This window comes from Nelumbo lutea, chromosome 4 (genome assembly GCF_056320005.1).
Source record: "Nelumbo lutea isolate HS-2025 chromosome 4, American lotus-T2T, whole genome shotgun sequence".
In the NCBI taxonomy this organism is placed as follows: domain Eukaryota; kingdom Viridiplantae; phylum Streptophyta; class Magnoliopsida; order Proteales; family Nelumbonaceae; genus Nelumbo; species Nelumbo lutea.
In genome coordinates, this window is record NC_142687.1 from 85,880,507 (window position 1) to 85,907,396 (window position 26,890).

A 26,890-nucleotide genomic window follows, 5' to 3' on the forward strand; every position below is an offset into this window, starting at 1 on the left:
TTTGCAATAAGGGAAAATCCATGCTGTCATAATGGATCAGCCGACAATATTATTTGTTTATCCGGGGTTGAGAAGATGACAACATTATTGAGGTGGTTTTGGGCATTTCTTTCGGTCTGCAAGAAGCTCAAAAGACAAAAAAAATGGCTTTTCCCCGTTTGTTATCAGTATCACATAGACCAAAAGACCCAATGATGAGCGTGCAAAAAGACTGAAAATGCCAAAAAATCAGGAAGATCCAAATGAAACTTTTGATATTTTCTGCATTGAAAATAGCCTTCCCAGCTGTTTTAAACAGCCCGGTAGACCGCAACGCGAAGCAAAGTCTCGGTCTTTAAAAACAAGACCCCAAAAGTTGAGTGAGTCCTCTCTCGTCTACAAATGGGCAAGAAAACAAGAATCAGAAACTTGCACAAGTGACTGGAAAATGTGGAAGACAATTTAATAAAAATCATCATACGAGGAAAAGGAAAAGAAAAAACAAAAACAAAAACATAGGCCGCCCATGACAATTTACCTCTCCAACATCAGATTCGTCCTCCCGGCACCATTACTCTCACAAATACATAGAATATACAATCCACACCATCCCACCCTCTACATCAATAATTAAGCCTTACCAGGTAGCAGGCAGTCAAGTGAACCACATGTGGAATCTCAGACCCCGTGAAAGTCACTCCAGGACCTCAACTGAACAGGAGTAAGGCATCTCCTATCATGATGAGCTCATCACTTTTCGCTTCTCCTTACCCTATTGATGCCATTATATATGTTAGGCGCTTGGTGATATCAACTTGGGTGCTCATCTTCATGGATCACTCAGCTTTTAATCTCAGAATCTCCTTGGCGGTTCTCCTCCGAAAATATGGCATGTGTTCCTGCAAAATAAAAGAGGTAGGCATGGATTCAAGTTCACCCCATAGGTTTGTTAACTTTTCTTAAAGCAGAATATCCATGTTTTTCATTAAAATGTCTAACTTGGTATTGCCCCAAGGAACATAATTGAGAACATCCAAGGGGTGATATTTGGGGAGCAATAAATGAAAAGAGAGGCAAGGAATGTTAAGTGCGTTTCAGCAACCTTAGTTTCAGAACCAACTAGTAATCATCTAAGGATGTGGAAGTACTGTGACATTAATTAGGCTTGGGCTGGTACACCCCTTTCCCCAAAAAATACATGTAGTACAATTTATTTGGTCACTATGTTCCTCTCCTTCCCCTTGGCACCTTTTATCAGTTGCACTTCCCTCTTAATCACAACCATCTGCTCTACCAATGTGCAATGACCCAAAGCAGAAATGATGTCAGCAGCGGACAGAGACAATGAAGATGAAAGCAACAGGCATTGTAGCTCTCTCGCTTAAATTTTATCAGGTTTTATAGTTGCAAGATTGTGACCCAAGTCACAATGGTCCTATTTAAGTTAATGGAACAAGCCCTACACAAACATTCTGCATCATATCCTGTCTCAGTTCCCGTTTCACCAGTCTTCCCAGACTCCTACAGCAACCATATCCAGAATGAATCATCTATCCATAAAAAAGTGAAAAATAATCCATAAAAAATGAATATACCTTTTTCTCGGCATAACAGCTAATTTTTTTCTGCTTTCGCTAGAAACATACATTGCACTGTTTCCAGCATCAGTTTCTCAAATCAGCATTAATCTATTTGCTTCTATCTCATTCTCCTTCCGGCATCAGTTCAACTAACAATTTTTTCAAGAACATGTTTTCCTATCCAGCAGCAACTATTTCATATCAGTATGTCAGATTTGGATACTGTAGACTACAGCTTACTTTCAGAACCACTTAGGTTGATATTTTCAGAACCACTTACAGGTAGCATATACCTCTCTTTTCACCATATGTGAGATATCCATTAGGTTGATCTTTCAACAAATAAAATGGTCAAAAGAAGATAGCTACAATTTAAACACCCACTTAGGCTTCCATGTTTAATATTCCTATGACATGAAACCCATTATCTATACACGCAATGGGTTATTCTCTATGTATCATTTGCTTGTTGGATATTGTACAGGGCAGTTGTTTCACAACCCACCCCTCCATCCATGTTAGAACTTATAAATTTGCACCATGTTGCTCTCAGCAATGGCACAAAGGGGTTGTGTCTTGGCTTTCGACTTGAAAAGCTTTAGTAACTACTTGTAGGATGTAAAACACTGACATGGAAAGCATTGTGCACCTGGCAAACTGAGAAGGTTTCGTAGACTACTCATGCCATCTCTTCATGTGGTAAGAAAGTTGGCATAACTTCAGCTTCCTCCAATCCTTTTTTATCAATAACACAATTCATTAATTATCACAATAAATTACAGAGAGGAAGACAAACTTTCTTATCTTCCAGCTACATCAAGAGCCCCAAGAGAGGAAACAAGAGAGAGAGAGAACAGAAAAAGAAGAAAGTTAAATTACAATTTTGCCCAGAACTTGACATCTCTATCCACCTCTTGTTTAGCTAGCCCATTAGCAAAAGAATTAGCTGATCTTTTTACCCAACTAATTTTAACTTCCATTTCTCAAACCAGCCATCTGAATTTGCTCTTCAAATTACTACAACTCCATAAACCGCTATCTTCTTTGTTCAGCCACCCAACCACCACCTCCGAGTCCCCTTCAATTATGAGTTTTCTGATTTTCATCTCCCTAGCTTTCTGGACACCTTCCAAAACTGTGTGGATCTCAGCTCTGAGAGAGTCACCCACTCCAATTGGGCCTGAAAACATGGCCAAAACAACCCCATTCTCATCCCTGAAGACACCCCCAATCCCTGATTGTCCGGGGTTCCCTTTGCTACTTTCATCAAAGTTTAGTTTCATGAAACCCACAGGTGGGGGAGTCCAAGACACACTCATCCCTACTTTAATCTGGGTACAGCTAGCAATCTCACCCCACTTCCTCAGCAAGTCATCTATTATTCTGTGAACAGCTCTAGGGACTTCATCCACTGAATAACCCTTATGTGAATCAGGGCCCTCAACTCTTCAGCACCTCTCTCTACATCAGAGAAGATTTTGGAATTTCTTTCTTCCCACAAAGATCAGCATACTTCTGCCCTCAGTCCTTTCCAAATAGTCTTTCCCCTTTTCGTATGCCACCTGAAAAAATGAGCAAAAAGGTTTTACAAATTTGATGGAAGAGTCCAAGTACACCCAAAAAGAGATAAAGTTCACTCCCAAATAGACTTTGCAAATTGGCAAGACACCAGAAGATGAAAACCAATCTTCCCATCAACTTTACAAAGAACACACCAATGAGGGGACAAACAAGTATTGGGTCTCTTCTTTTTGAGTAGATCACCAGTGTTGAATCTTTCTAGAAAAGCTTCCCAACAAAAACTACCAACCTTAGGAGGAATTGGTTTACACCAAACCTCATTAACAGGGAAAGGGGGGTTACAGGATTGGAGGGCTGGCATAGAACTTTAAAGAAAGAGGCACAGGAGAAAAAACCAGTAGGGGTGGGGGTCCAGGTTCTAGAGTCATCCTTAGTAGGGTCCAAGAAAACATTATCAAGAAGAAAGAGGAGACTCGAAATACTGTCCAAGTCAGAGTCTCTCACAGCCCTTCTAAGACCCAAATTCCAACCAAACCCAGAAATAGAAGAGGAAGGGGTCAAGAAGGAGGAAACTGGCTCATTTTTAAAATCAGGAAGTGCATACGAGGAAGGAAACTAGTCCTTAAGAGGTGCATTCCTCACCCAAGTTTGTTCCCAGAATTTTATGGAGTTACTTGAGTTCAAATAATACCTGATACAAGGGGAGAAAACTTGTAATAAGTCATGAATGGCTTTCCAAGGCAAGGCGCTTGTGGTCCTAGCCAGAATTCCAGCATCCCATCCATTTAGCTCTAGCCCATGAATGCTTACCACTATTTTGGCCCATAATTTCTCCTTCTCTAGTGGAAATCTCCACAAACATTTCCCCAAGAGTGCCAAATTCCTTTCTCTAATGTTCCCAAGCCCTAAACCACCATTGTTTTTTACTCCTGGTCACCACCTTCCAGCTTACCCTATGGTCCCTCTTCTCCTCTCCCGGTTCCCAAAGGAAGTCTCTCATCATCTTTTCTAGCCTGTTAGCAACCTTTACTGGGATTTTGAACACTGAAAGGAAATAGATGGGTAAATTTGCTAGAGTTGCCTTAATCAGTGTTATCCTACCTCCAAGTGAAAGATAGTTCTTTTTCCAAGATGCAAGTCTCTTCTCAAACCTTTCCACCACCGGATTCCAGAAACTCTCCCTCTTTGGGTTGTCACCCAATGGCAATCCCAAGTAGTTCAACAGTCATCCTGTGACCTCACACCCTAGCACTTCTACACTCTCCCTAGTTTCTTCCTCCAAATTCACAACCACTACACAACTTCTCAAAGTTCACCTTCAAATTTAACATTCATTCAAAAAGTAATACCACCAGTTTCAAGTTCCTAATATACCCCAAATTTCCTCCTTCACAGAACAAAATCGTATCTTCTGCAAACTATAGGTGGGTGAGGGGGGTTTCCTCCCTTCCAACTCTCCATCCTCTAATGAGACCCCTAGACATCCTTTTTGAAAATCTCAACACTCTCATGAGCAATTAGGATTTGGTCAATAATTTGTCTTCCACACACAAAGGCTCCTTGATTTGGTGTAATGATATCTAGCAATACTTCCTTCAATCTCAAAGATAGCACCTTAGCCAGAATCTTATACAAACTATTTACCAAACTAATTGGCCTAAAGTCCTTCTGGTGGGACGCATCTTTCTTTTTTTGGAACCACAGCTAAAAAGGTGGAATTCACACCGGAGTTAACCACTCCTTTCCTGTGAAATTCCTCAAACACCAACAGCAGATCATCCTTCAAAGTATCCCAATAATCTTGATAAAAAGCCATTGTAAACCCACCTGGACCTAGAGCTTTTGTTCTATCCATAAAAAAAAACAGCCTCCTTAATTTCTTCCAACTCAAACCTTCTTTCCAATCTTCTCCTATTATCAACCCCCACATATGGCCAGTCCAAACCTTCCACCCACACCCCCTACTCACAAACCTCCTTAAGATAGATTTAAAATGCCCTACAAAGGCCCCTGCAATCTCATCTTGGTGTGTAAATTCAACTCCATCCACCTCCAATTTGGAAATAAAATTCCTCATTCTCCTTCCATTAGCTAGAGAATGAAAGAACATGGTATTCCTATCCCCCTCTTGCAGCCATTTACATCTAGATTTTTGCCCCCAACTTATTTCCTCCTAAGGTAGGCATTCCTCTAACTGTCTTCTCAGACTTCTTCTATGCACCTTGGCTGCCTCTCCAAACTCTCCCCTCTCTTCCTCACATCTAAGCTCTCAATTTGGTCCATCAAAGTTCTCTTTCTTTCCTCAATCCTTCCAAACTCCAATTGATTCCATTCCTTGATCTTTGTTTTCAAAAATTGTAATTTTTTATGGAATCCCATCCCTTCCCATTCCACCATTGGATTGCATTCACTCCACCACTCCCTTACTCTTTTAGTAAACCCCGGATGTAGTAACCACATATTTTCAAACCTAAAAGGGGAAGGTCCTCTGCTCCTTACATATCACAATAGGCCAATAAAAAGCCATTGTAAACCCACCTGGACCTAGAGCTTTTGTTCTATCCATAAAAAAAAAACAGCCTCCTTAATTTCTTCCAACTCAAACCTTCTTTCCAATCTTCTCCTATTATCAACCCCCACATATGGCCAGTCCAAACCTTCCACCCACACCCCCTACTCACAAACCTCCTTAAGATAGATTTAAAATGCCCTACAAAGGCCCCTGCAATCTCATCTTGGTGTGTAAATTCAACTCCATCCACCTCCAATTTGGAAATAAAATTCCTCATTCTCCTTCCATTAGCTAGAGAATGAAAGAACATGGTATTCCTATCCCCCTCTTGCAGCCATTTACATCTAGATTTTTGCCCCCAACTTATTTCCTCCTAAGGTAGGCATTCCTCTAACTGTCTTCTCAGACTTCTTCTATACACCTTGGCTGCCTCTCCAAACTCTCCCCTCTCTTCCTCACATCTAAGCTCTCAATTTGGTCCATCAAAGTTCTCTTTCTTTCCTCAATCCTTCCAAACTCCAATTGATTCCATTTCTTGATCTTTGTTTTCAAAAATTGTAATTTTTTATGGAATCCCATCCCTTCCCATTCCACCATTGGGTTGCATTCACTCCACCACTCCCTTACTCTTTTAGTAAACCCCGGATGTAGTAACCACATATTTTCAAACCTAAAAGGGGAAGGTCCTCTGCTCCTTACATATCACAATAGGCCAATGGTCAAAGGTCAATCTGAGAAGAACCCTAGAGTCTAAATTCCCCCAATGTTCTTCCCAATCCAAAGAGAACAGAAACCTATACAGGTTGGATCATATGGAGCTTTCTTGGAGATTTGACCAGGTGAATGTCTTATGGGCTAAGGGAATCTCTTTAAGTTCAAAAGCATCCACAAACCAGTTAAACTTCCTCATACTAGTTGTCACTCTTTGATTGATATTATTGGTTTCCTCCTTGAATCTTATCACATTAAAGTCCCCACCCCACACACCAAGGACCATCTCATAGCCCTCTAATATCATCCAGCTCCTCCCATAATTCTTCTCTCTCTCTATAGTCATTTGGTCTATAAGCATTTGTGAGCACCCACACAAATCCATCCTCTTGCTGCTTGAACTTCAGTGAGACTGAGTATTTTCCAATTAGTTCCTCCAATCCTTCAACTACATCCCTCTTCCACATTGTCACTATCCTCCCTGAAGCACCCCAAGAGAGAGCAACCACCCAACTAATTGCTCTAGCTTTCCAAACACTTCTTGCCCATCTATTATTATTAAACTCCATTCTCTTGGATTCCCGCATTAAAACAATGTTTGGGTCATACCTCTTTATTACATCTTTGATCGTAGCTCTTTTCGTCGCACTTCCTATGCCCCTCACATTCCAACTAAGTATATTCATATTCACTCCTTCCTTAGCTCCCTACTTCAACTCACCACTACTTCCCCCCTTTCCTTCTATCTCCTTTTACCTCGAAGCTCTTATCTCCTTTATTTTGAATTCCCCACAAAGTCTGCTATCATGTCTTCTCTGTTAGATCCCTCCACCACTATCCTCTCTCTATATATTCCTCTCCATTTCTCCCCTCCTCTCCTTCTCCCCTCTCAACGGATCCCTCCCCTGTTCTCTCCTCTAAATCCTTCCTCTTCGTCATGTTCTGTTCAACTTCACTGAATATTTTTTCAATAATTTCCCATACTTTCACATTCCTATATCTTCCTTCCACCATTTCCTCACAATCCATCAATCCCTTCTCCATACCTTTATAAGACCCACCATCTTGACTGGCTACACATACATTCCTATATCTTCCTTCCACCATTTCCTCACAATCCATCAATCCCTTCTCCATACCTTTATAAGACCCACCATCTTGACTGGCTACACATACATGAGCTGTTGAACTTGGAATGGGAGCAGAATCTGGCACATAGGACACAGAAGCAACATTAGTAGCACAAAAAGAATTTACATGATTACCTGGGTTTGATCGGCATGTTGGAAAAGTACACAGGACATTATTCCCAGCCTTCCTTCCTTGTTCAGAGGATTGGTCAATAATTGTCTCCCTGGGTTGGTTGAAAAGCATTTTTGTCCTTTGGACAACATGGCAAACTCTCCTCTCTACCCTTGGTTCACCCTTATTAGTATATTCCTACTCTGCCTCAGGATCTCCCAGTTATCCCCTTCTTTTGCACCCTGTACAATCTGAAATCTTGGGAATGGGTTATTCCGACTACTCTCTTTATCCCCATTTGCTTCACAAGACCCAAACTTGCTTCCATCATCTACCAGACCTTCCTGGCCATCTGGACTATACATTTGTTTCTCCTCTAAGTCCCCCTGAAAAAGATTTGCACAATTCAGCATACCCATCTCACCCACATCACAGTCGCCACCATCGTTCACACTTCCGATGCTTGTACCTTCGTCCGAACTCTCACCCAAATCTTTGTCGTTTACGCTACAGCACACCCAGCCTTCGTCCACCTCCTCCCTCTCTTCATTTCTTTCTCTTGCATACCTTGGATTCGATTTCTCTGAGAAACATTGCACTGAGGTATGATTCTGCAGATTTCCGTAAGGTATCCATTGCAAACCACCCTGTTTGCCTTCTCTCCGCCACTGCAACTTCTCATCAGCAAAACTCGCGAATGAAGAAGATGATAGACCGAATTTTTTATCTACCATCGCTGCCTATTACAAACCCTTGTTCCGACCCACGTGTGTCACTTAAAATGCCTCCCGGTTTAATGGTCAACCCGCCCATCATTTTAAGCGGCTCGAACCATGCATTTTGCCTATTCTGTCCTTTAAGCTTCTTCGCCACATCAACAAAGGAAAAGAGGTGCGCCCTGACATTGATTAATTCAAATGAATTCGAATTTATTTCCTTTACAGGCATGCGAGTCGTTTGGAATACCCCAGACGACTGATTAAATGCCTTATTAGTTCCTCCCTACATTTCCTTTTTGCATCCCACTATCTTTCCTCCACGTGTCCACCACCCTGCCAACTCAGCTTCGTCTTCAACCTTGGGAAACCTTCCCCAACATGACTGCTCAACTTCTGATGCCACCCACACCTTATACCACACACCATCTGAACAAATTTCAAAGAGCCTGGGCAATTTCTCATGTTTGATTCTGGCGGCCTTAATCTCCACGGCACCCAGATGACTTTTGCCAGTCTGCAAAAGCACCCCTTCGAAGCTCTGAACAATATGTTCAAGAACAGAGTCTCGCCAGAGGTTGAAAGGAAGACCAATAAACTTCAGCCGGGTGCATCCATCTTGAACTGCAACTTCATTACAACTTGGGCTCCAGTTCTGGACCTGTATAATGCCTCCATCCACAACCACTGCTTTGAAGCTTAACTCCTGGTCGCCTACATCAAGAACGGCCTTAGTTTCTGTAAACGGGAAAATCATTGCTTCATTACCAATGCCTATCTCCCCTGCAACTGCATTCAATACTTCCTTCCAATCTCTAACTCCCTTATCAGCCACTAATACCATTCTTTTTTTCCATTCATCCGTCCCTGCTCCTACCCATATTCTCTGGTGATTAGACGAGCATGCAACCACCACGCCCAGAGGCCCAAAGCCTTGCATTCTTACACTCCCTGTAGTCTCCACCATATCTCCCTCCTCCAGAGTCTTCCTTCCTTGATCCTTGGGTTTCAGACCAGATGCCTTCACTTCCTCTGACTTCTTTCTAGCCGAGGCAACAAGAAAGGACTGCAACTCCCCCACAAAAGCCAACCACCCACTGCCTTTTCCCTTCTATCACACAAACCATTTGTTTTCCATTTCTTCCAAAAAAAACTCAATCACTGTTATAAACCAACCTTTGTTGTTCCTTCTCAATTCAATTGCAAAGGTCTTGCCAGGAACTGACAAGGAGTTTGTCCAAACATCCTCCTTGCATGAATTAACAGCACCATCAACAAAACCTTTCACCCATACTATGGCCTCCTTCGTTAACAAAATTGTCGCCCTGTTACTCTCTCTGACCTTCAAGACACCATTTACTTCTTCAAACTTAAAGCTCTTCGCTTCAATTGATACCTCAGGCAGCCATCTTCCAACTACTGTGAAGTTCTTCTCCAAATGATACCTCAGCTTCCTCCAATCCTCCTTATACAATCCATCCCACGGCCTATGGAAACAATAACAGGGCCAATTTGGAATGCCCTTGGCCATAGGGAAACCCAGGAGAGGCCAAGGGTTTACTCCCCCAATACACATCAATGGCATTATCCTACAATCTTTTATCATCAAGTGGCATAATCGTACATTAATTGGAACTTTTTTCAAGTGGCTTTCATTCAAGGGAGTAGCTCCAGCCAGTAGCAGTTAACTGCCACCGTGAAATTAGCTCATCCCAGACAAGGAAACACAATTTCCATTTTCGAGTCATCAACTATGCAGTCATGCATGAAGTTCCTGTAATGTAGATCTCTTCCCCAAATGACTAATCTAGGAAACCTGTACTTTATATACGTGATGGAAACACAAGAAGCCATGCAAATAGCCATGCATTAAAAGAAATTTACCTGCTTGAAATATAGCCCTATACCTCTGCTGTAGAAATCAGCATATTTGATCATGAACATACCACAGTCCCACCTGTCACGGAGCAGAAAAGTCTTTCACTTACACCCTGATGAACAGATGCAAATCCACAACAGAAAGCAATATCAAGAAAGAAAATCCACAGCATTTTATCTTTTTCTTTTTGAAAAAGACAAGGCATTGTATTGTACTAAGTATAACTACAAACAACCAAGTACAAAGAGATTCTGTACATCAAGCCCATTAAGTACAGCAAAAAAACTCTATAGACACAAAAAAAAAATAAAGATTTTACTCTCCATTTGCTTACAAAAAGCCAGTCCCTGATTAAGACAAAAAAGAGATAGATTATATCCTTAGTTGACTTCAATCATTTCTTTCAAACCATGCCCAGATAATAGCTACAGCATGGATGGCCCTTACTGCCTTGCCCACTTTGTTCATACCCCTCACGTGCCATCCCCCTCATCAAATCAATAACAGGAAAAGGGCAGTATCCTTTCCACTGTAGCCTTCATAAAATGAGACCAAACCCTGGTAGTGTATTCACATTGAATGAACAAATGATTGCTTGACTCTTGCTCCACTTCACAGAGAAGACATAAAGAACTATCCACTGTTATGCCCCTTCTCAAATCCACAGCCATTCGAGTCTTGGTCCTTTTTTTTGGTTAGTTGAGTCGTAAATAATTGTTTAACAAAACCAAGATTGGTTATTGATTCAGCCATTAATACATGGATAAAAAGTATCTTATAGGGATAATTGTATTGGTTCAACCACCAATAGGTAGGCAAAGAGTCTATTATTATTAAGCTAAATCAAACCAAGAGGACACCAAGCTGTATGTGTAAGCAGCATTATGTATGGTCAATACAAATTAGCCATAGGCACAAAATGTGATCAACCAAAAATGCTTTCCAAGAATGTAAAATATGCAAGCCTTGAGAATGGACCACTTGCTTCAACAGAAATATGAAATAAAATAGAAGGGAAGATTCTTAAAAGATACTGCTTCAAAAAAACAAAAACAGAAGTGTGTTATATGGAGTATTACAAGGTGTCCAGATAGCAAAAGAGATGAATGTTGAAAACTTTGTGATAGAAAGGGACTCTAAGGTGGTGGTGGGCTGGATAAAGAATCCGGATTCAGTAAAATGGTATTATAGAGATGAAATGAAGAAGTTCAAATGGCTAACACAACATATGAATCTGATTATACAATGGGTGGGATGGGAAGCTAATTGTTTGGCTGATTCTTTAGCCAAGCAAGGGGTAATGAGGGATCAGTTGTTTTGGGCACAGTTATAAATCTCTTGCTGATTTTTCTTCAAGTGTGAGGCTGCACCTCGCGCCTCTCCTTGGGATGCTTGTAACTGTTATTTATTTTTTATATCAATAAAATTTCAACTTTATTCATCAAAAAAAAAAAAAACAGAAGTGTTATCAAGTAGCTGAGTCAAATTAAATAGAATTAGAAAAGCAAGCTATGAAATAAACAATTTCTTCTAGTCCAAATTTCTTTTGAAATAAACTGTAACTTCAGACAAGGATAAATATGAAAAATAAAAGATACAGAAGAAGCCAATGGTTGCTTTCTTTGTCCTGGTAATAAAATGCTCATTACCCAATACTGACCTAGAACTTTGGAAGGGTGGACTGGAGACAGATCTAACCTTTTCTTTTCTTCTGGTACACAAAGCGAACTCTCTCAGACTCAAACTTGTGTTCTGCACTTGTTAGCCCAAGATTTTACCATTGCACCAAGCAACGGCCCCTTGTGGTAATGTCTTTTTTTTTCTGATCATTAAGAAAGAAAGTTTTAATAATATCAATTTCAAGTATTACAAAAGGTGGAATTTCCACCTTAGAGACACTCTTTATAATTTATAATTTTGCTCAGAACATTTGGTGCCTCGTTGTCCCTTGTTTGGCTAATACATCTGCCATCCCATTTGCTGATCTTCTCACCCATTTAAAGACAACATTCAGCTCCCGTGATATACTTTCTATTTCCCGGAAAGTATGTCTATAGACCCATGGGACTTGGGAGCTACCTCTTGTCCATGAAATGACCACCTGTGAGTCCCCTTCCACCTCCATGTTGTGGAAACCAAATTGCTTAGCAAATTTTAGCCCATGGAGTAAACACATATCCCTGCTTTCAATGCATTACCATCTATTAGTGGCCCTGAATATATCGCTAAGATCTTTCCTTTCGAGTCCCGGAAAACCCTCCCAATCCCACAACAACCCTGAAAACCCCTTGTGGTAACGTCTTCATAATTTCTTTTTTTGAGAAAATTTAACCAGAAACATCTTCATAATTTCTATCCAAGAAATCAAGTTTGGAGGTTTCATATATTTGCTAACGTATTCATAAAAAACTTTACCATACTCTATTTTATTTTGCACAAAATAGTAAGACAGCAACCATGTTTTCTAGGATTGTTCTGCACATTATTTTTTTTATAAATAACATTTTTTATTTAAAAAGTTAAAAAATAGGATTTTTTTTAAGGAGGGCTAACTGGCTAAGCTGGAGCTTAGGAAGGAGTATAGAGGAACACAAACAAGATCGCAGAGCAATTCGGAATATACTGTTCACTCCTTGGAACTTTAATCAATTCTGTCTTGGAATCCATTTCCCATTCCCCACTCCTCACTTTTCATTTCATTTCAAAATTCAAAACTTGCATTATTCAGACGGAAGCCCAGAGGGGGGAGAGAGAGATGAGAGAGACTCATCACTTTTTACTGTATAGCCAATGAGAAAACTAAAAACCCTACAGTTATATTATCTGAGATTTCTTTGTGTATATTGCTTTCTTTTGAATTCTTTTGTTATCTAAAGTTACCAAATATCATGGCTTATAATATATGGTTTTCTTTATTCTTTTTCTAAGATCAAATAGAAAAAATGTAAAGAGTGAAACTTCAGCATTAATTTTCCCAATCTTTTTTATAGTAAAGAAAAAAGAGAATTCATTAAAAAGAAAAGCAGAAAAGTGCAACCTAAGGTGATAAGGCATCATAAACCAACCGTCCCAGTCCAAATACAGACCTCTCAAAAATTTTCCAATCTCCCCCCCCCCAAAAAAAAAAGCTTTCTTTCTCTGAAGCGTATGCTTTTGATTTTTTTATTTTATCACCTTCATACTGTTCACAACTTTATTACAAATATTTCTGTTGTTTTATAACTTATCACTAATAAAATTTCCATTTACTTCATTTCACATTGACAAAGTTTGGGAATAGCATACATACCCATTCTCCTGTTCAGGAAGGTCATCAACATATTCATACTTCCAAGAACTCACATCTATTTCTTTCCCACTTTTATCCTTCACTTCATCCACAAAGTACCTAGCCTGAAACATTACATACAACAATAGAGAAAAGCATATTTCTTCAGCCTTGCAAGTTCATAATGCCTTACAAATTCTAATACGGACAAAAACAAAATAAACAATAATTTCGCTAATATAGTATCCACTTCCCGATCCTTGGATATATGGACACGAGAGAAACCATACTTTTGGCTGGGGAGACAGAGCTGGCTAAACAAGGGGGTAAATAGAAGCAATTTGTACTGGGGAATTATTTCCCACAGGGGTTGAATGTAAAACAAGTTATGACAAAATCAGGGATTAGATAGATGGGGCTAGCCTACCACCCAAAATATTTGTTATACATTCTTTTTCATAAATCAATAAATTACACATTCTTTTTAATAAATCAATGAAGTTTCAAGTTAACAATAAAAAAACCTATATATAATATCCAATCCCTTTCTATGGTTTTGGCATTTTTCTACCACAGGGTATATTTTGGTAATTTTACCATATATGCACACTCTAGCCTGGTGACTTTCTTAGTTGAGTCATTATTATGTTTTAACATTTCATTTGACATGGTTGGTTGCATTAGGAGTTAGAGATGTATTTTTTTATCGATAAAATTTATATTGTATTAAATTAAATTGAAATAAGTGAAAAAAACATTACAAGTTTAATTTAATGACCATAATATCAGCCCAACCACCGACACTATGTTACAAAGATGCCCAAAACAATTACTGCCTATCTACCCCTTGTTTAGCAAGGGAGTCAGCTAGCCCACTTGTGCTTCTTCTAACCCACTTAAATTCAGCATTCAGCTCTCTTGCAGCCCTTTCTATTTCCTTGAAAGCATTCTTGAGAGTCCATGGAATATGTGTTATTTCTTGCCCAAGAGATGATAACTTTGAAATCCCCTTCGACCTCAACTTGTCTCAGGCCCAAATGCTTAGCTATCCTACGACCTTGTAGTAAAACCAATAATTCAGCTTTAATGGAGTTAGCCACACCAATTGGCCCAGAGTAAAAGGCTAGCAATCTGTCCTCCAAAATTCTAATTGCCCCACCAATACCTGCCATACCAGGATTGCCCAACAAGCTTTCATCAAAATTCAGCTTAACTTTACTACCTTGTGGGGATTTCCAATCCATTATTATGCTGTCTTTGATTCTAGAGGGTTGTGCTATCTCCTTCCAAGCTCTTAGAATATCAGTCACTGTGAAATTCTGAAAGCACTCCGTGTTTTTAATCCAGAATGCAACCTTCACTTTTATTGTCTCAATAATCTACTCTACAGATCTATTTTTGCCATTGAAAATTCTGTTGTTTCTTTCCTCCCAGACCACCCACACAGTTGCAGCCTTAGTAACTCTCACATCAGTCTTCCTCTTTTCTTTGATTGCCTTGGGAAGTTGGGCCGGAAAATTTCCGCCACCTCCTTGGGAGGGATCCACCTGCAGCCAAAAAGATCACAGAAAAACACCCAGATAGAAGTGATAAAGGGACAGGGGTTAGAGATGTTTCTTTGGTAGAAAGGAACCCAATGGCAGTACTGCTTTTTACTTACTCCTGGTGAAAGGTGGTCGTCATTGATTTTATTGATATCAAAAGAAAAAGCTACGAGGGAGGGATATATAAGCCTTATCCCTCTAAGAAAATCTATATACAAAGGGATCCTTCAAATAATATAATGTATATGCAACATAAACAGAAAAGGATTCCTTAAACCCCCAAACAAAATAAATAAAAGAAAAACTCAAGTTCTTAGAAGGAAAGGAATAATGAGGCCATCACCACAGAGAAGTCTTTGAATATGAGTAAGCAATTGTTCGACTGACCAAAAATATATGAAGATTGGCTATGGCAAGCAAGATCAACAAGTCCATCAGTTACTTTGTTTCCTTCACATAAGATGTGATGAAAAACAAGATTCATTCTCTTAAAATCATCTACCATCTGCCACCAATACCATAGACAAGGAATCATCACTGACTTCTTAAGAATAAAGCAGAGGATCTGAGAATCCACAACCACTTCCAATGGCAGTATTGTAATTTTGCTTAATATTAGTTCAAGAATAGCTCACCTGAGGTCCATAAATATGTATTGTTTTTTAATTTAGATTTTTTTTTGAGAATGTAACAGAATGACAAAACAAGATTCAGGTAGCTGACGCCAGTCACGCCATATAGTTGGGATATGGCTTGGATGATGATGATTTAGGAAAGTCAGTTTTCACTTTTTGTACAGAACCTACCCAGCATCCTATTCCTACCACATCTGGTCAACCCTTACAGTCCTTCATCCTAAAGTTTACACAATATATATATATATATATACAAATCTACATTCCTAGACTTAATTCCTTGAATTTCAGAAATTTCACAAATTTCAGGGGAAAATGGCAAATTGCTAATTTTGACCTAAATCCTTTTTAGATCAAGTTGCGCATACAAACTTGCTCTAATAAACCCTGCATCTGCAAGTTTTCTTTCTTGAGTCAGTTCCCTAGATCCCAAACCTACTTGGCTCCTATAAAACTCACATATCTTACATCAATCCCCTATTACCACCACCCCCACCCCAAAAAAGGACCATTAACCAATGTTCATCCTGACTATTTGGGGTCATGCTGTCATGGAAGGGGTGGACTGGATACAGACCTAATCTTTGGTATTTTTCGCACAAACAAAAAGGAATAAACTGCATGAATACTTCTTTAAAATAAGTGTGAAAAACTGAAGTCTTTATTCATGTTAGTCTCTTGTTGTATCTAGTATCAAATGGTTTCTTTGCCATTCAAAGCAACTGAAAATTACCATGGGTATATAGGCATGAATTTAGGGAAATAGAGAGCATCACATAGGAGCTGAACATAACCTCTAAGTGGGTAAGAAGGACAGCAAATGGGATGGCCAACACTCTTGCAAAGCAAGGGGCATATAGGCAACAAATGTTTTGGGCACCATTGTAAATCTTATTCCTGAAATGGGATTGAAATGAATCCTTATGGGTGGATACACCATATCCTTGTAATATCCAGATTATCAGTTTAGTATAATCCAATTTTCTTGCTGATCAAAAAATAAAGAAAAAATAAGAAGTGGCAGAAAGAAACTAACTCCTTACTAAAAGAAAAGGCCTCAAAGGATTTCTGAATCATAACCAAGGTTCAAAGTATCAACAAGCCCCCGTGTACCGGCAGAGGCATACCGGTACTAAAAAGCATGCAATTTTGTACCTTTTTTTTTCAAAAATCGGTTTTTGGGTAGGTTTATATATTTTTTTTATTAAAAAAGAGGGTTCCCGAAACACCTGTAAACAGGTGTTACGGAACCCAAAAGATACAATACGATACACCCAATACAAGGTGTATTGTATCGAAATTTTGACCCTTGATCATAACATGCCACAAGAAAAGAGTCACATGAAGAAAGAGGTGGACCAACAAACAATGCACAAGGAAACATAATACTAGGATGGGAAAGCAAGATAGATAAGAAGATAGAATGGATTACAATCCATAGTTCTGAATTCCCTGCATAAATAAATAACAGCATAAGAATAACATGCATGAATGAAATGCACCTGCCAAACATACCAGTACATTTAGCACTTGACCATCCACGCCTCGAAGTGAATCAAGATATTGGAACTTTTCATCCTTTTTATTGATAACTGCTAAGCACCAGTGTATCTCTTTATGAATTGGAACAAATATCTGCAAAGGTTTAGTGAATCCAATCAAAAGATGATTGCCATGTCTGACCAAACAAGTTGAACAGGTAATCAATAAGCATTATGAAGGGGAAAATAGCTTTACTTTGTCACACTCAATAAGGCCGTACCCTATCTTCTTTTGAGTAGTCCACCTTCTAACAGCTTTGAAATCATAGCCACTTCTCCCACTAATCAACTAGATGATAGAACCACATACACACACATAGAGCAAAATATCAGTGAACCTTTTCTTTCAATCAGTATTATCAACAAACTCTATCAATTGCAGTCAGACTACATATCCTGATAAAACAATGAACTGCAATCAGAAGACATAGTCTAAAAAAGGGAATAATGGCAGAACTAATGTATGAATATTTTAAGATTTAGCAGCAAATCAGAATGTTCTCTTTTCATGGATAGAACATTACCCATGCAGTGTTGTCTGGACAGTTGGAATCAACATTTCAGGGAGCTCAAACAGGCAATATGAAAAGGGAATGGGGAAAGAGACCTATAAGAACTCGACACAAAATTGCATATAATATCAAACACATGATATCTTGTAAATTAACACAATTATGCCAATAGAAATGCTCAAGAGAAATGCAATTTGTTATCTTTGTTACCAAAAAATTTTCTAGGTAAGGTAGCATATGGTATGGGCCGTATGGCATGGCTCTCCAGTCAGGAAGGATAGTAATGGCAAGTCCAAAATAGTACTTTGAAGATGTACCAACTTTTAAAGATGTAATTTAGAGGGTTATCCTAAAATGAGTTTCCTTGATAACTATTTAGAAAGACGCCCTTTGACAGTTACCAAAGGAAACAGAATTAGACATGTACCCCAAGAGTTACTTCATCCATTTAGAATAGTCCATGCAACATAATCTCCAAACATGTTCATCAGCAATAAGACGTTCACATGAAGCCTCAGAGATACAAGGTGGCGATCAATAAAGGAAGAAACTAACCAACCTTTTTATAGAAAAATGTGTTGAAAAAGTGGCATTTCAAAAACTTCTTTGGTTCTCTTTTTTCCCTCTCCTTCAGTAATTCAAGGTAAAGATTTATGACCTACAAAAATAATGCAAATGCATATTTATGAAACAATGTAACAACTCTATTACACAATTCAATGTCTAGTGCGTAGTCAGACCATTTTAATAATTTGCATATATAAGAGCTTAATTAAAACACACCTCATCATTCAGCCAAGCGCCTGGTCCCAAGCACTGCAAAATTTCTCCAGTAATCTCAATATTAGAATTCTCGTGAGTAACTAAGGCTTTCCGCCTGCAGAGTAGAAATAAGGAAAACATCACTGCCAAAAAGCTACGAGATATGATGAGAAAGTACCAATATCCAACCATAAATCAAAGAAAAGTACCATATCCAACACCTTCATACCTATTAGAGAAGGAATGTGCACTGGAGACTTGATCCTCTTCCGCGTCAGTAAGAGGAATAAAAGGTTCCCGAAGCAGAGCCTGACAATTATTTAATGATTTGTGATGTACAACGAGACATAAGAACCAAAAATAGAATTAGAAAAGCAGGGCAAATAATACCTCTGATTTCTTTGATGGACGATGCAAGGATAACGCTGCCAACTTTTTCACGTTTAATAGGATCTCAAAACCTAAAAAACTCAACCTGGAATTCCTTTTCTCAGCCGAATTGTGCAATTTTTTGTGAGGAAGCTCCCCCTGCTCCTCCACCCCATGACTTACAGATGGAGAATCCATCTTGTCTGCTGCATCCACTTGTGTAGTTATATTAGTCCTATCAGATACCGTCGATGAGGAATGCTGAAGCTTATAACACGGGAGCTTTGCGTAAGCTTCCCGCAAGAATCCATCCCCATAGAACTCACGATGCGTCTGGTCCGAGACGACGGAGAGTCCTGCTCGCCCATCATCTAATATTTCAATTTCTTCTATGCTCGAGTCTTCGGAAGTTAGATCCTTGGAAGATTCTGGTTCCACACCTATCACCTCCTTCTCCTTTACAAGATTCTTTATGGCACCCAGTGCATTAACTTTCGCCTTCTCCAATTGCCGTGACAAGAAATTCCCCATCTCATCAGTCGACTCTTGTTTCCCGCTACCTTGGTTGCCCTCTTGCCAGGATTCTTTACCAGAACTTAATAAATGAAGACCAAACTTAGGCCTCCTACAAGGAGCGTGAACTTCCCTCCGGAAACTCTGAGTCAATTCCGGGTAACGACGAAGTCTATATACTGAGCTCGTCAACGATAAGGGCCGTTCTGGACTGAGACGCGTGGATGAAATTCTGGGCTTCTTTGATATATGAAGATCAACACGCCAGTCGGAATCAGGGGTATAGGGAGACGAGAAAGGATGGCTTAAGCTGAAATAGCCATCACCGCGCTTACGATTGCTCGTCAGAGCACCCATGGCCGCTCCAGCAAGTTCTGTTCATCACCCTACAAGCCCTAGAAACCAATCCTGTCGACAAGCTGAAATCCCATCAAAACCACCGGAAGATTTAAATAACTAAAACAAACAAATGTGAAACTTGTGTGCTAAATTGCAGTAACTGTACGTGCTTCGAGATTCAGTGCAGCGGAATATACAAAGGCAATTAGAAGAAATTTCTCGATCAAGTACTGGACAGACGGACTAATGAACGTGAAATCGTCAGAATCGAGGCCCCAATGATGCTGTAGAAATTAGAGAAGATAAAACCCAAAAAGAAAAAAGAAAAAGAAAGAAGGAGAAAAAAGGAACAACAGGTAGACTGGAAATCTCAAATTTGGACTAGGGCTATGAAGTCAGAACGGACCTCCGCGGCGCGTTCCCGCCTTCTGAATGAAATTGGGAACGAGAAGGGCAGCGATTAGTTCCGTTTGTACGTCCAACTCTCCCAGGTTAGGGTTGTTGCGAGTCGTGCGGGCTGCGCCGGGTTTTAGTTCAACGGTTCAACCCACTAAATCCTAAGAATTCGGCCTAAAAGCCGAGCCCGACTCCAAGGTCAAATCTGAATTATTCAGCCCGAACACAGCCCGCACTCGAATTCGAATTCGAGTCAGGTTTATGCATATACTGGCAGGCAAGGTTAAAAGTATCCACACGTATAGGCCCATATTGATCGATGCATATTATTTTGGGACCCCTTTGATATGCCCTTATGGTGAGTATATCTAAGGTCTGACCGGTTCAAGGGGTAGAGGAGACCTAAACTGGCCCCCTTAAATTGGTTGCAAAAAAAATTAAAAAAACGGCTCCAAAATGTGTATTAATTTGCCTGATACACCGATAGGGGCGTATCGAGCATATCAATATTTTGAACCTTGCTAGCAGGGACCCGTGCAATGTATGGAAAAATCTAAAAGATTTAATTTTTTTTTTTTTCATTTAATGTTGATTTATAAAAAATAATTATTATTAATTGAATATGAACAAATATTTTTAATAAATTTAGTTTTATTAATCATTTATAGTAGTTTTAATAATTTTTATTCTTTTTATTATTTTTAAATAAAATTTTGATTAATTTTAAATGAATAAAAATAATTATAAAAACTAACATTCTTATTAATTCCACTAATAATTAGCAATTATATAGGAATAATAACGTGGTGGGTTCAAGGCAGGGCACCCATCCCTTTCCCTGCCCCATAATCAAGACATTCTATCCCATCCCTGCCTTGTCCCCAATGTCACGCAAGTTCATGATAAGGTAACCACTCCTCAATGTCGGGCAAGTTCAGGGGCAAAGCACCCCACTCCTCGTCAATGACGAAGAATCCTCGAATTCCCCTGTCTCATTCCCAGTATTGGGTGGGTTCAAGTAGAGGTGTAAATTGGGTCGTGCTAGGTTGACACGACACGACCCGCATATGACCGGCACAAAGTGCGAGTCATGCCATGCTAGCGCACAAGGCATTCCGGGCCATGCCTCTCTCCTCTAGGATAATTTGGGGGGTCAGTTTGGCACGGCCCACGGCTTGAGCCCACAAGGGCCCATGCCATGCCATGGGTTGGGCTGATCCATGGGTTAGGCCTTGGACCAGGCCATGCTACACACCAAGCCAAGCTCAAGGCAAGGCACCAACTCCCCATCCAAGGTTTTTTTTGGACCAGATAAGGAACCGTTATAGGATTGAACAGCCTAATTGTTCGATCCAAACGAATGACTTGCTCTGACAAAAAAAAAATAGAAAAACCAAAAAACGGCCAAAAACTGTTATCCGAGTTAACAGTTCAACCGCCCAAGTCAACGGTTCGCTAACCAAATAAACAGTTTTTTGACAAAAAGCGGTTTTAAGGTGAAATAGTGTCTAGTTCCCAATTTTTCCTGTCTAACCATCTAACTTGATCCAATTTTGAAAACATTGTCCTCGTCAACCCAATATTCAATTTGATGATATAAATGATCAAAAGGATATATCGAGTACCAACCACATGGTAAATTTCTAAAAGTACACTAAATTGTCTTTAATATTCAAAAATGTAATTTTTGAAAGTTTTGGAAAAATTATTGTACTTGTGTAATTTTGAAAATTGATTCAAATTTATTTAAATTTTTATTAAATAAATTATTTTATTTTTAAATGGTTTACTTACAGAATTATACTAATTTATCTTGTAATTTCTAATATAAACTAACCAATATTTTCCTTTTTCCAATATTATACTAATTTATCTTAATAAAATGTGTGTAATTATTTGTTCAAATTATAGTTTTCCATTTCCCACAGTCATTTATCTTTAATAATTACCAACAATTACATAATTTTTAAATGATTTTCCAAAATCTATTAAATGTAATAAATTTTCCAAAAATTTACAAAATATTCTAATATTTTTCAATAATTATTTAATGCATTTTAAATAAACTTTCAAATACTTTATATCTTTTAATTTCAAAAATATTATTTTACGAAAATGTGTTTTTATGAAAATTTTTGAAAATTTTATTACATTTGCGTAACTATGGGGATTATTTGATTTTTTTTTTAAATTGTTATTAAATATATTTTTCATTTGGTAGTTTACTAACAAAATTACACTAATTTATGTTTTATTTTTCAATATAAATTAATTAATAATTTCATTTTTCTAACATTATAATATTTTGTTCCCGCATTTGTATTTGGTTATTAATTATAATAATAACAATAATTAAAATTTTATACTTCTTGATAATTGTTAAATATAATTCTCAATTTTATAGGAATTAGTTAAAGAGTTTTCAATTTATATAAAATGTTGTTAATGAGTTAATTAATAACAATATTTATTAAATTTTGGTAATTTACTAACCGTACTAATAAGAATATTTAGTTTTTGGTAATTTACTAACCGCATTTATTAACTTTTGGTAATAACATTATTTAATACTCACTGAATATGGTTGGGATTAAATATTAACCGTATTTAACTATTTATTAATTAATATGAATATTTTAAATGAGGGATATTGGATATAGATTGGGGGGATGCATTTTAGGAATTGATTAGGGAGTGGGGCAACATGATACTTTCCCATTGGTTTAAATGAGATACCTTAGAAGAGAGATTATAGGAATATTTTTAGGTGGTTGGGTGACATGATTTAATGGGAGTGGTGGGAAGGGGAGAGGAGAGAAAGTCAAAGAGAATGCAGGGTGGGGATAATGGAGCAATGAGAGGCATGGTGACGAGGACCTGCTTTGTTAAGCGAAAGTTAAACAATAAAAATACATAAGATATATAATTGTTTTATATTTTAACCTTTTAATAAACAATCTAATCAAACTAAACCCGAGTTGGTCAGTTTTCTAGTATTTTAGATTGGCTTTGGTTTAATAAATATATATTAATATTTTATATTTTAAATTTAATAATACAGGAAAATAGGACAATTCCCATATTTGTTAGTCTAAAATATTTTATATCATAGATTTAATTTTTGTAATTTATTTTTTAATAATATCATTGCAATTTATGAAACTTAAAGTTAATTTTTAGGTTTAAATCTTTTGAACAAAGAAACTAAACCGAAAATATACCTAAATTGATACAACCCGAGTTGGTGGGTTTTCGCTAACAATCGATTTTGAGTGACAAATTAAGGACTTGACCAGATCGATTAGGTTGGCAAGACAACCTACAAATGAATTGAACACTCATAATTTCAACTAAATTTATAGTCTAATCTCTAATAAATAGCAATAGTTTAATCACCAATAATTATTGAAAATTTATAGCAAATGTACACAATCATTGAAAATAAGTTTATAATGAAAATATAATAGATATATAATAAAAATACAAAAATTAAAAAAATATAATAAATAATGAAGATATACTAAATTTGTCAATAAATAGTGTAATCTTAAATAATAGTTTAATCTCTATTAAGTATTAATCTATAAATTATAAAAATAAATTTATAACAAAAATACAATAAATACGATAAATTAAAATTCAAAAGTTAAATTATAGTTGTTTAATCTCCAATAATTATTGATAATTTTCTATTAAATAACAAAAATAAAAATGCATTTATAAACAATTATTTAAAGCAAATTTATAAAAACAATAAATAATTACTAAAAATAAATTAAATATTAATTATAGTATATATAAATATATAATGAATATATGCATATAATTTTGTTGATAGTTATTTTCTATGATTATTAATTGATATAAGTGAAATTAGTTATTTACAATATTATTTAGTTATTATAATATTATTATTATTTAAATTCTTAAAATAATAATTATTTATTGAATTTAATAATCCATAAAATTATAATTGTACTATTATTACATAATTCGTTATTAATTTTGTAATGAATATTATCAATTCTATTATAATTATTTTTCTACTTTTAAGATTTTTTAAATTTATTACATAATTTTGTTATTTTAACTGTTTAAAATTTTGTCATGTTAAATATTTTGTTATAAATAGTTCTAATATTTTTTTAATTGAAACTTTCTTTAGATAGATATAAATAAAAAAGTGGGGGAGGGGATAAATAGGAATTAGAGATAGTTTAGGAGAGAATCTCCCTACTAAATTAGAGATAACTTAAGAGATAAATAGGAGTTAGAGATAATTTAGGAGATAAACAGGAATTAGAGACAATTTAGGAGGAAGTTGGGGAAATTTGTGCCACTTGGCTAAACATTAGAAAAGCAAATCTCTGTTTCTTTATGGTTGTTAGAAATAATTAAGCATATGTCTATACATGTACATATACAATATATATAATCAGACTGCCCTGATGGGATAAGGTCAGGTTGCACTCAAATTGGATTCAGGTTTCCTAAGGGCTAGATCCGAGCCTAACTAGTGTTTGATTCAAGTTGAGCTGAGCCGAATAGCTAGTTATTCAAGCTTAACTCGCCAAGGTAGTACAAGGCTCGAGTCAAAATCTCGTAAGCTCGAATTCGATTTGAGAAAAATGTTTTATAAAAATAAAAAAAATTATATATAAAAATATTTTTATTTGATATTTAAAAAATTAAGAATTATAATAATTAATTATTGTTATATATAAAAATAAAAATATTATATATAATATTTTCTATAATTTTATATATAACAATAATAATAATAATAATAATAACAATAATAATAACAATAATAATAATAACAATAATAATAATAATAACAATAATAATAATAATAATAATAATAATAATAATAATATATGTATTTAGTTAGGCTTGAGCTCAAGCTCGAAGCTCGGTTGAAACTGAGTCGAGCTCGAGTAGCTCGTGAAGAGCTCGGCTCGTGGCCACCCCTAAGCCTTACCCAAAAAAATTTGAAAGCTTGGACTTTTGGGCCCAATAACAATAAATTTAAGCCCAGCCCATGTAAAATTATGGGCTAGGGTCTGAGCTCAAGTTAGACTCACTCAAGTTGCACCCTTACTCCCACAAATCAGTGGGATGGCATAGAGAGGGTGGTAATGAATAACCAATTACCCATATACATGACAAATCTGGCCTCGAAGGCATGGGCCCACGTACTTTAAATCTGATCACGATTAGGTCTATGTCAAAATCCGACTCTAACTCCAAAGTTTGTTTAACGGGAATTTGATATAAATATTTAAATTTTAATCAAATATTTATTTCCTTTTATTTCAATTTGTATGTATGTATGCATGTATTATATAAGTTCAGTCATTATTTTTTTCTTATGGCTTCATTTGGATGTGATGTTGTTTTACGCTCTTCGCTAGTGTTTAGATGTGATGTTGTTTTACATCACAAATGAGTATAAAACTTCACTATGGTCAAGTTTTACATCAAGATTAAATGGAAAGTTACCACTGACAAAACCGATATAAAAATTTCATCTTCTTTTAAAAACTCAATAGAAACTTGTATTTACACTTTTACACTATAATAAGTGATGACTACCAAAGAACAACAATGTAAATCTCAAAAAAAGTCAACAATTCACTTTTACATCGTTCAGCGAATCGAAAGCCTAATAGAGACTAAATTCAAAAATGAGTATTTTAGTTAAAAAATGTTCTACAACCTTATTTATATTTTTAATAGTAGTGTAAATATAGAATTATAGATGTGTTCAATTTTTCTATATTTATTTTATATTTATGTGTAAAAATAATTCAAATATGGCACACTTACATTTTGTTTAATATAATAATTAATTAATATTATACATATGCCTGAATTTTTGGCAACATTTATGTTTTTTTTTCATTTTTGTACTTTTATATTTTATTATTTATTTATGACATTAAATGTTAATACATTTGACCTCAAAGTTGAACTATTGATCTTTGTCAAATAGTAATATAATTATATTTTTGGTTAGTTCTAGAGTATGTATTTCATTTTCATTATCATTAAAATTAATTCTCTTTATTATAATTACTTTTTTAATTTGATTAATAAAAGTATCATAAAGTCTATTTTTTTTCTATATTTTTGCAATTTTCTATATTTATTTATATTTTAAAAGTTTTATTGCCTAACTATGACTTCATAGGTTTATCAATTTGATTTGAATGGTTGAATTGCTTAGTCATCACTTGAATAAAGAATGTTTTTGTTTTTTAGCTAGTTTTAAAATATATGAGTTTATATTGTTAAAATTATTGGCATAGATCTTTTTTTTTTTTGACAAGTAAATCAAAATATATATTAACAAAAAGAACAAATTACAAAGTTTTGGACACTATTTGCAGAAAGAGGATAAGAAGGTAACGAAACATGTTCCTATATAGTATGTTTACTCCACTTTGCTACTTGATGAGCAAGAACATTATACATCCTATTAATATACAAAAGTTGAAAAGAACTAAAGTTAGAAAGTAGATTATGAGTATCTATTAGCAGTCTTAAAGACGACCAATGAAGTGATGATTGATTTTGAAAAACTTTGATTACAACTTGAGAGTCTGAACAAAAAATTGGGTGAGATTTTCCAAGTTGTTGTACAAAGATGCTTCATTGATGGATTGCAAAAAGTTCAACTTCTTCTACAGATTGTAATTTCTTCCTTCCTCCTAAAATTTGAATACATTGTATATGAATATTCAGTATAACAATCCCATAGGAGAATAAAGAGTGATTAATTTTTCCTGCACCAGTAAAAATGAGACAATCAGTATAAAGCTTAAGACTTAAACACGGTTAAGGTGGAAAGTCTATATCCGAATCAAAC

The 26,890-nt window shown here is 36.5% G+C and overlaps 1 protein-coding gene across 33 annotated transcripts; it reads right to left on the minus strand.

The window, feature by feature from the left end:
* LOC148861497 (ubiquitin-like-specific protease ESD4) lies at window positions 1–20,148 on the minus strand. Of its 33 annotated transcripts, none has more exons than XR_016113276.1 (11): window positions 19,821–20,091; window positions 18,793–19,703; window positions 18,632–18,711; window positions 18,424–18,517; window positions 18,200–18,298; window positions 17,325–17,417; window positions 17,103–17,222; window positions 13,430–13,533; window positions 10,146–10,218; window positions 621–878; window positions 1–375 (listed from the first exon to the last, which is right to left on the minus strand). XR_016113276.1 is itself a non-coding variant. In XM_088986307.1 (11 exons), the coding sequence occupies exons 3-11, from the start codon at window positions 19,639–19,641 to the stop codon at window positions 816–818; spliced, it is 1,575 nt and encodes a 524-aa protein (XP_088842433.1). In that variant the 5' UTR covers window positions 19,642–19,692; window positions 19,821–19,907; window positions 20,030–20,086; the 3' UTR covers window positions 418–815. The 33 variants fall into 33 exon arrangements, 20 of the variants coding, with proteins under 20 accessions (XP_088842433.1, XP_088842434.1, XP_088842432.1 ...); XR_016113273.1 differs by having other exon boundaries at window positions 18,793–19,692; window positions 19,821–20,086; XR_016113272.1 differs by having other exon boundaries at window positions 18,793–19,692; window positions 19,794–20,079.
* Between the last annotated feature and the right edge of the window lie 6,742 nt (window positions 20,149–26,890).

Coding starts and splice junctions, on each gene's coding strand:
- LOC148861497 (XM_088986303.1), bottom strand. CDS start 19,641: ATGGGTGCTCTGACGAGCAATCGTAAGCGCGGTGATGGCTATTTCAGC. Junction 18,712..18,792: donor GTCCATCAAAGAAATCAGAG/GTATTATTTGCC, acceptor AATAATTGTCAG/GCTCTGCTTCGGGAACCTTT. Junction 13,534..17,102: donor GTCAAGTGCTAAATGTACTG/GTATGTTTGGCA, acceptor GTAATGTTTCAG/GCTAGGTACTTTGTGGATGA.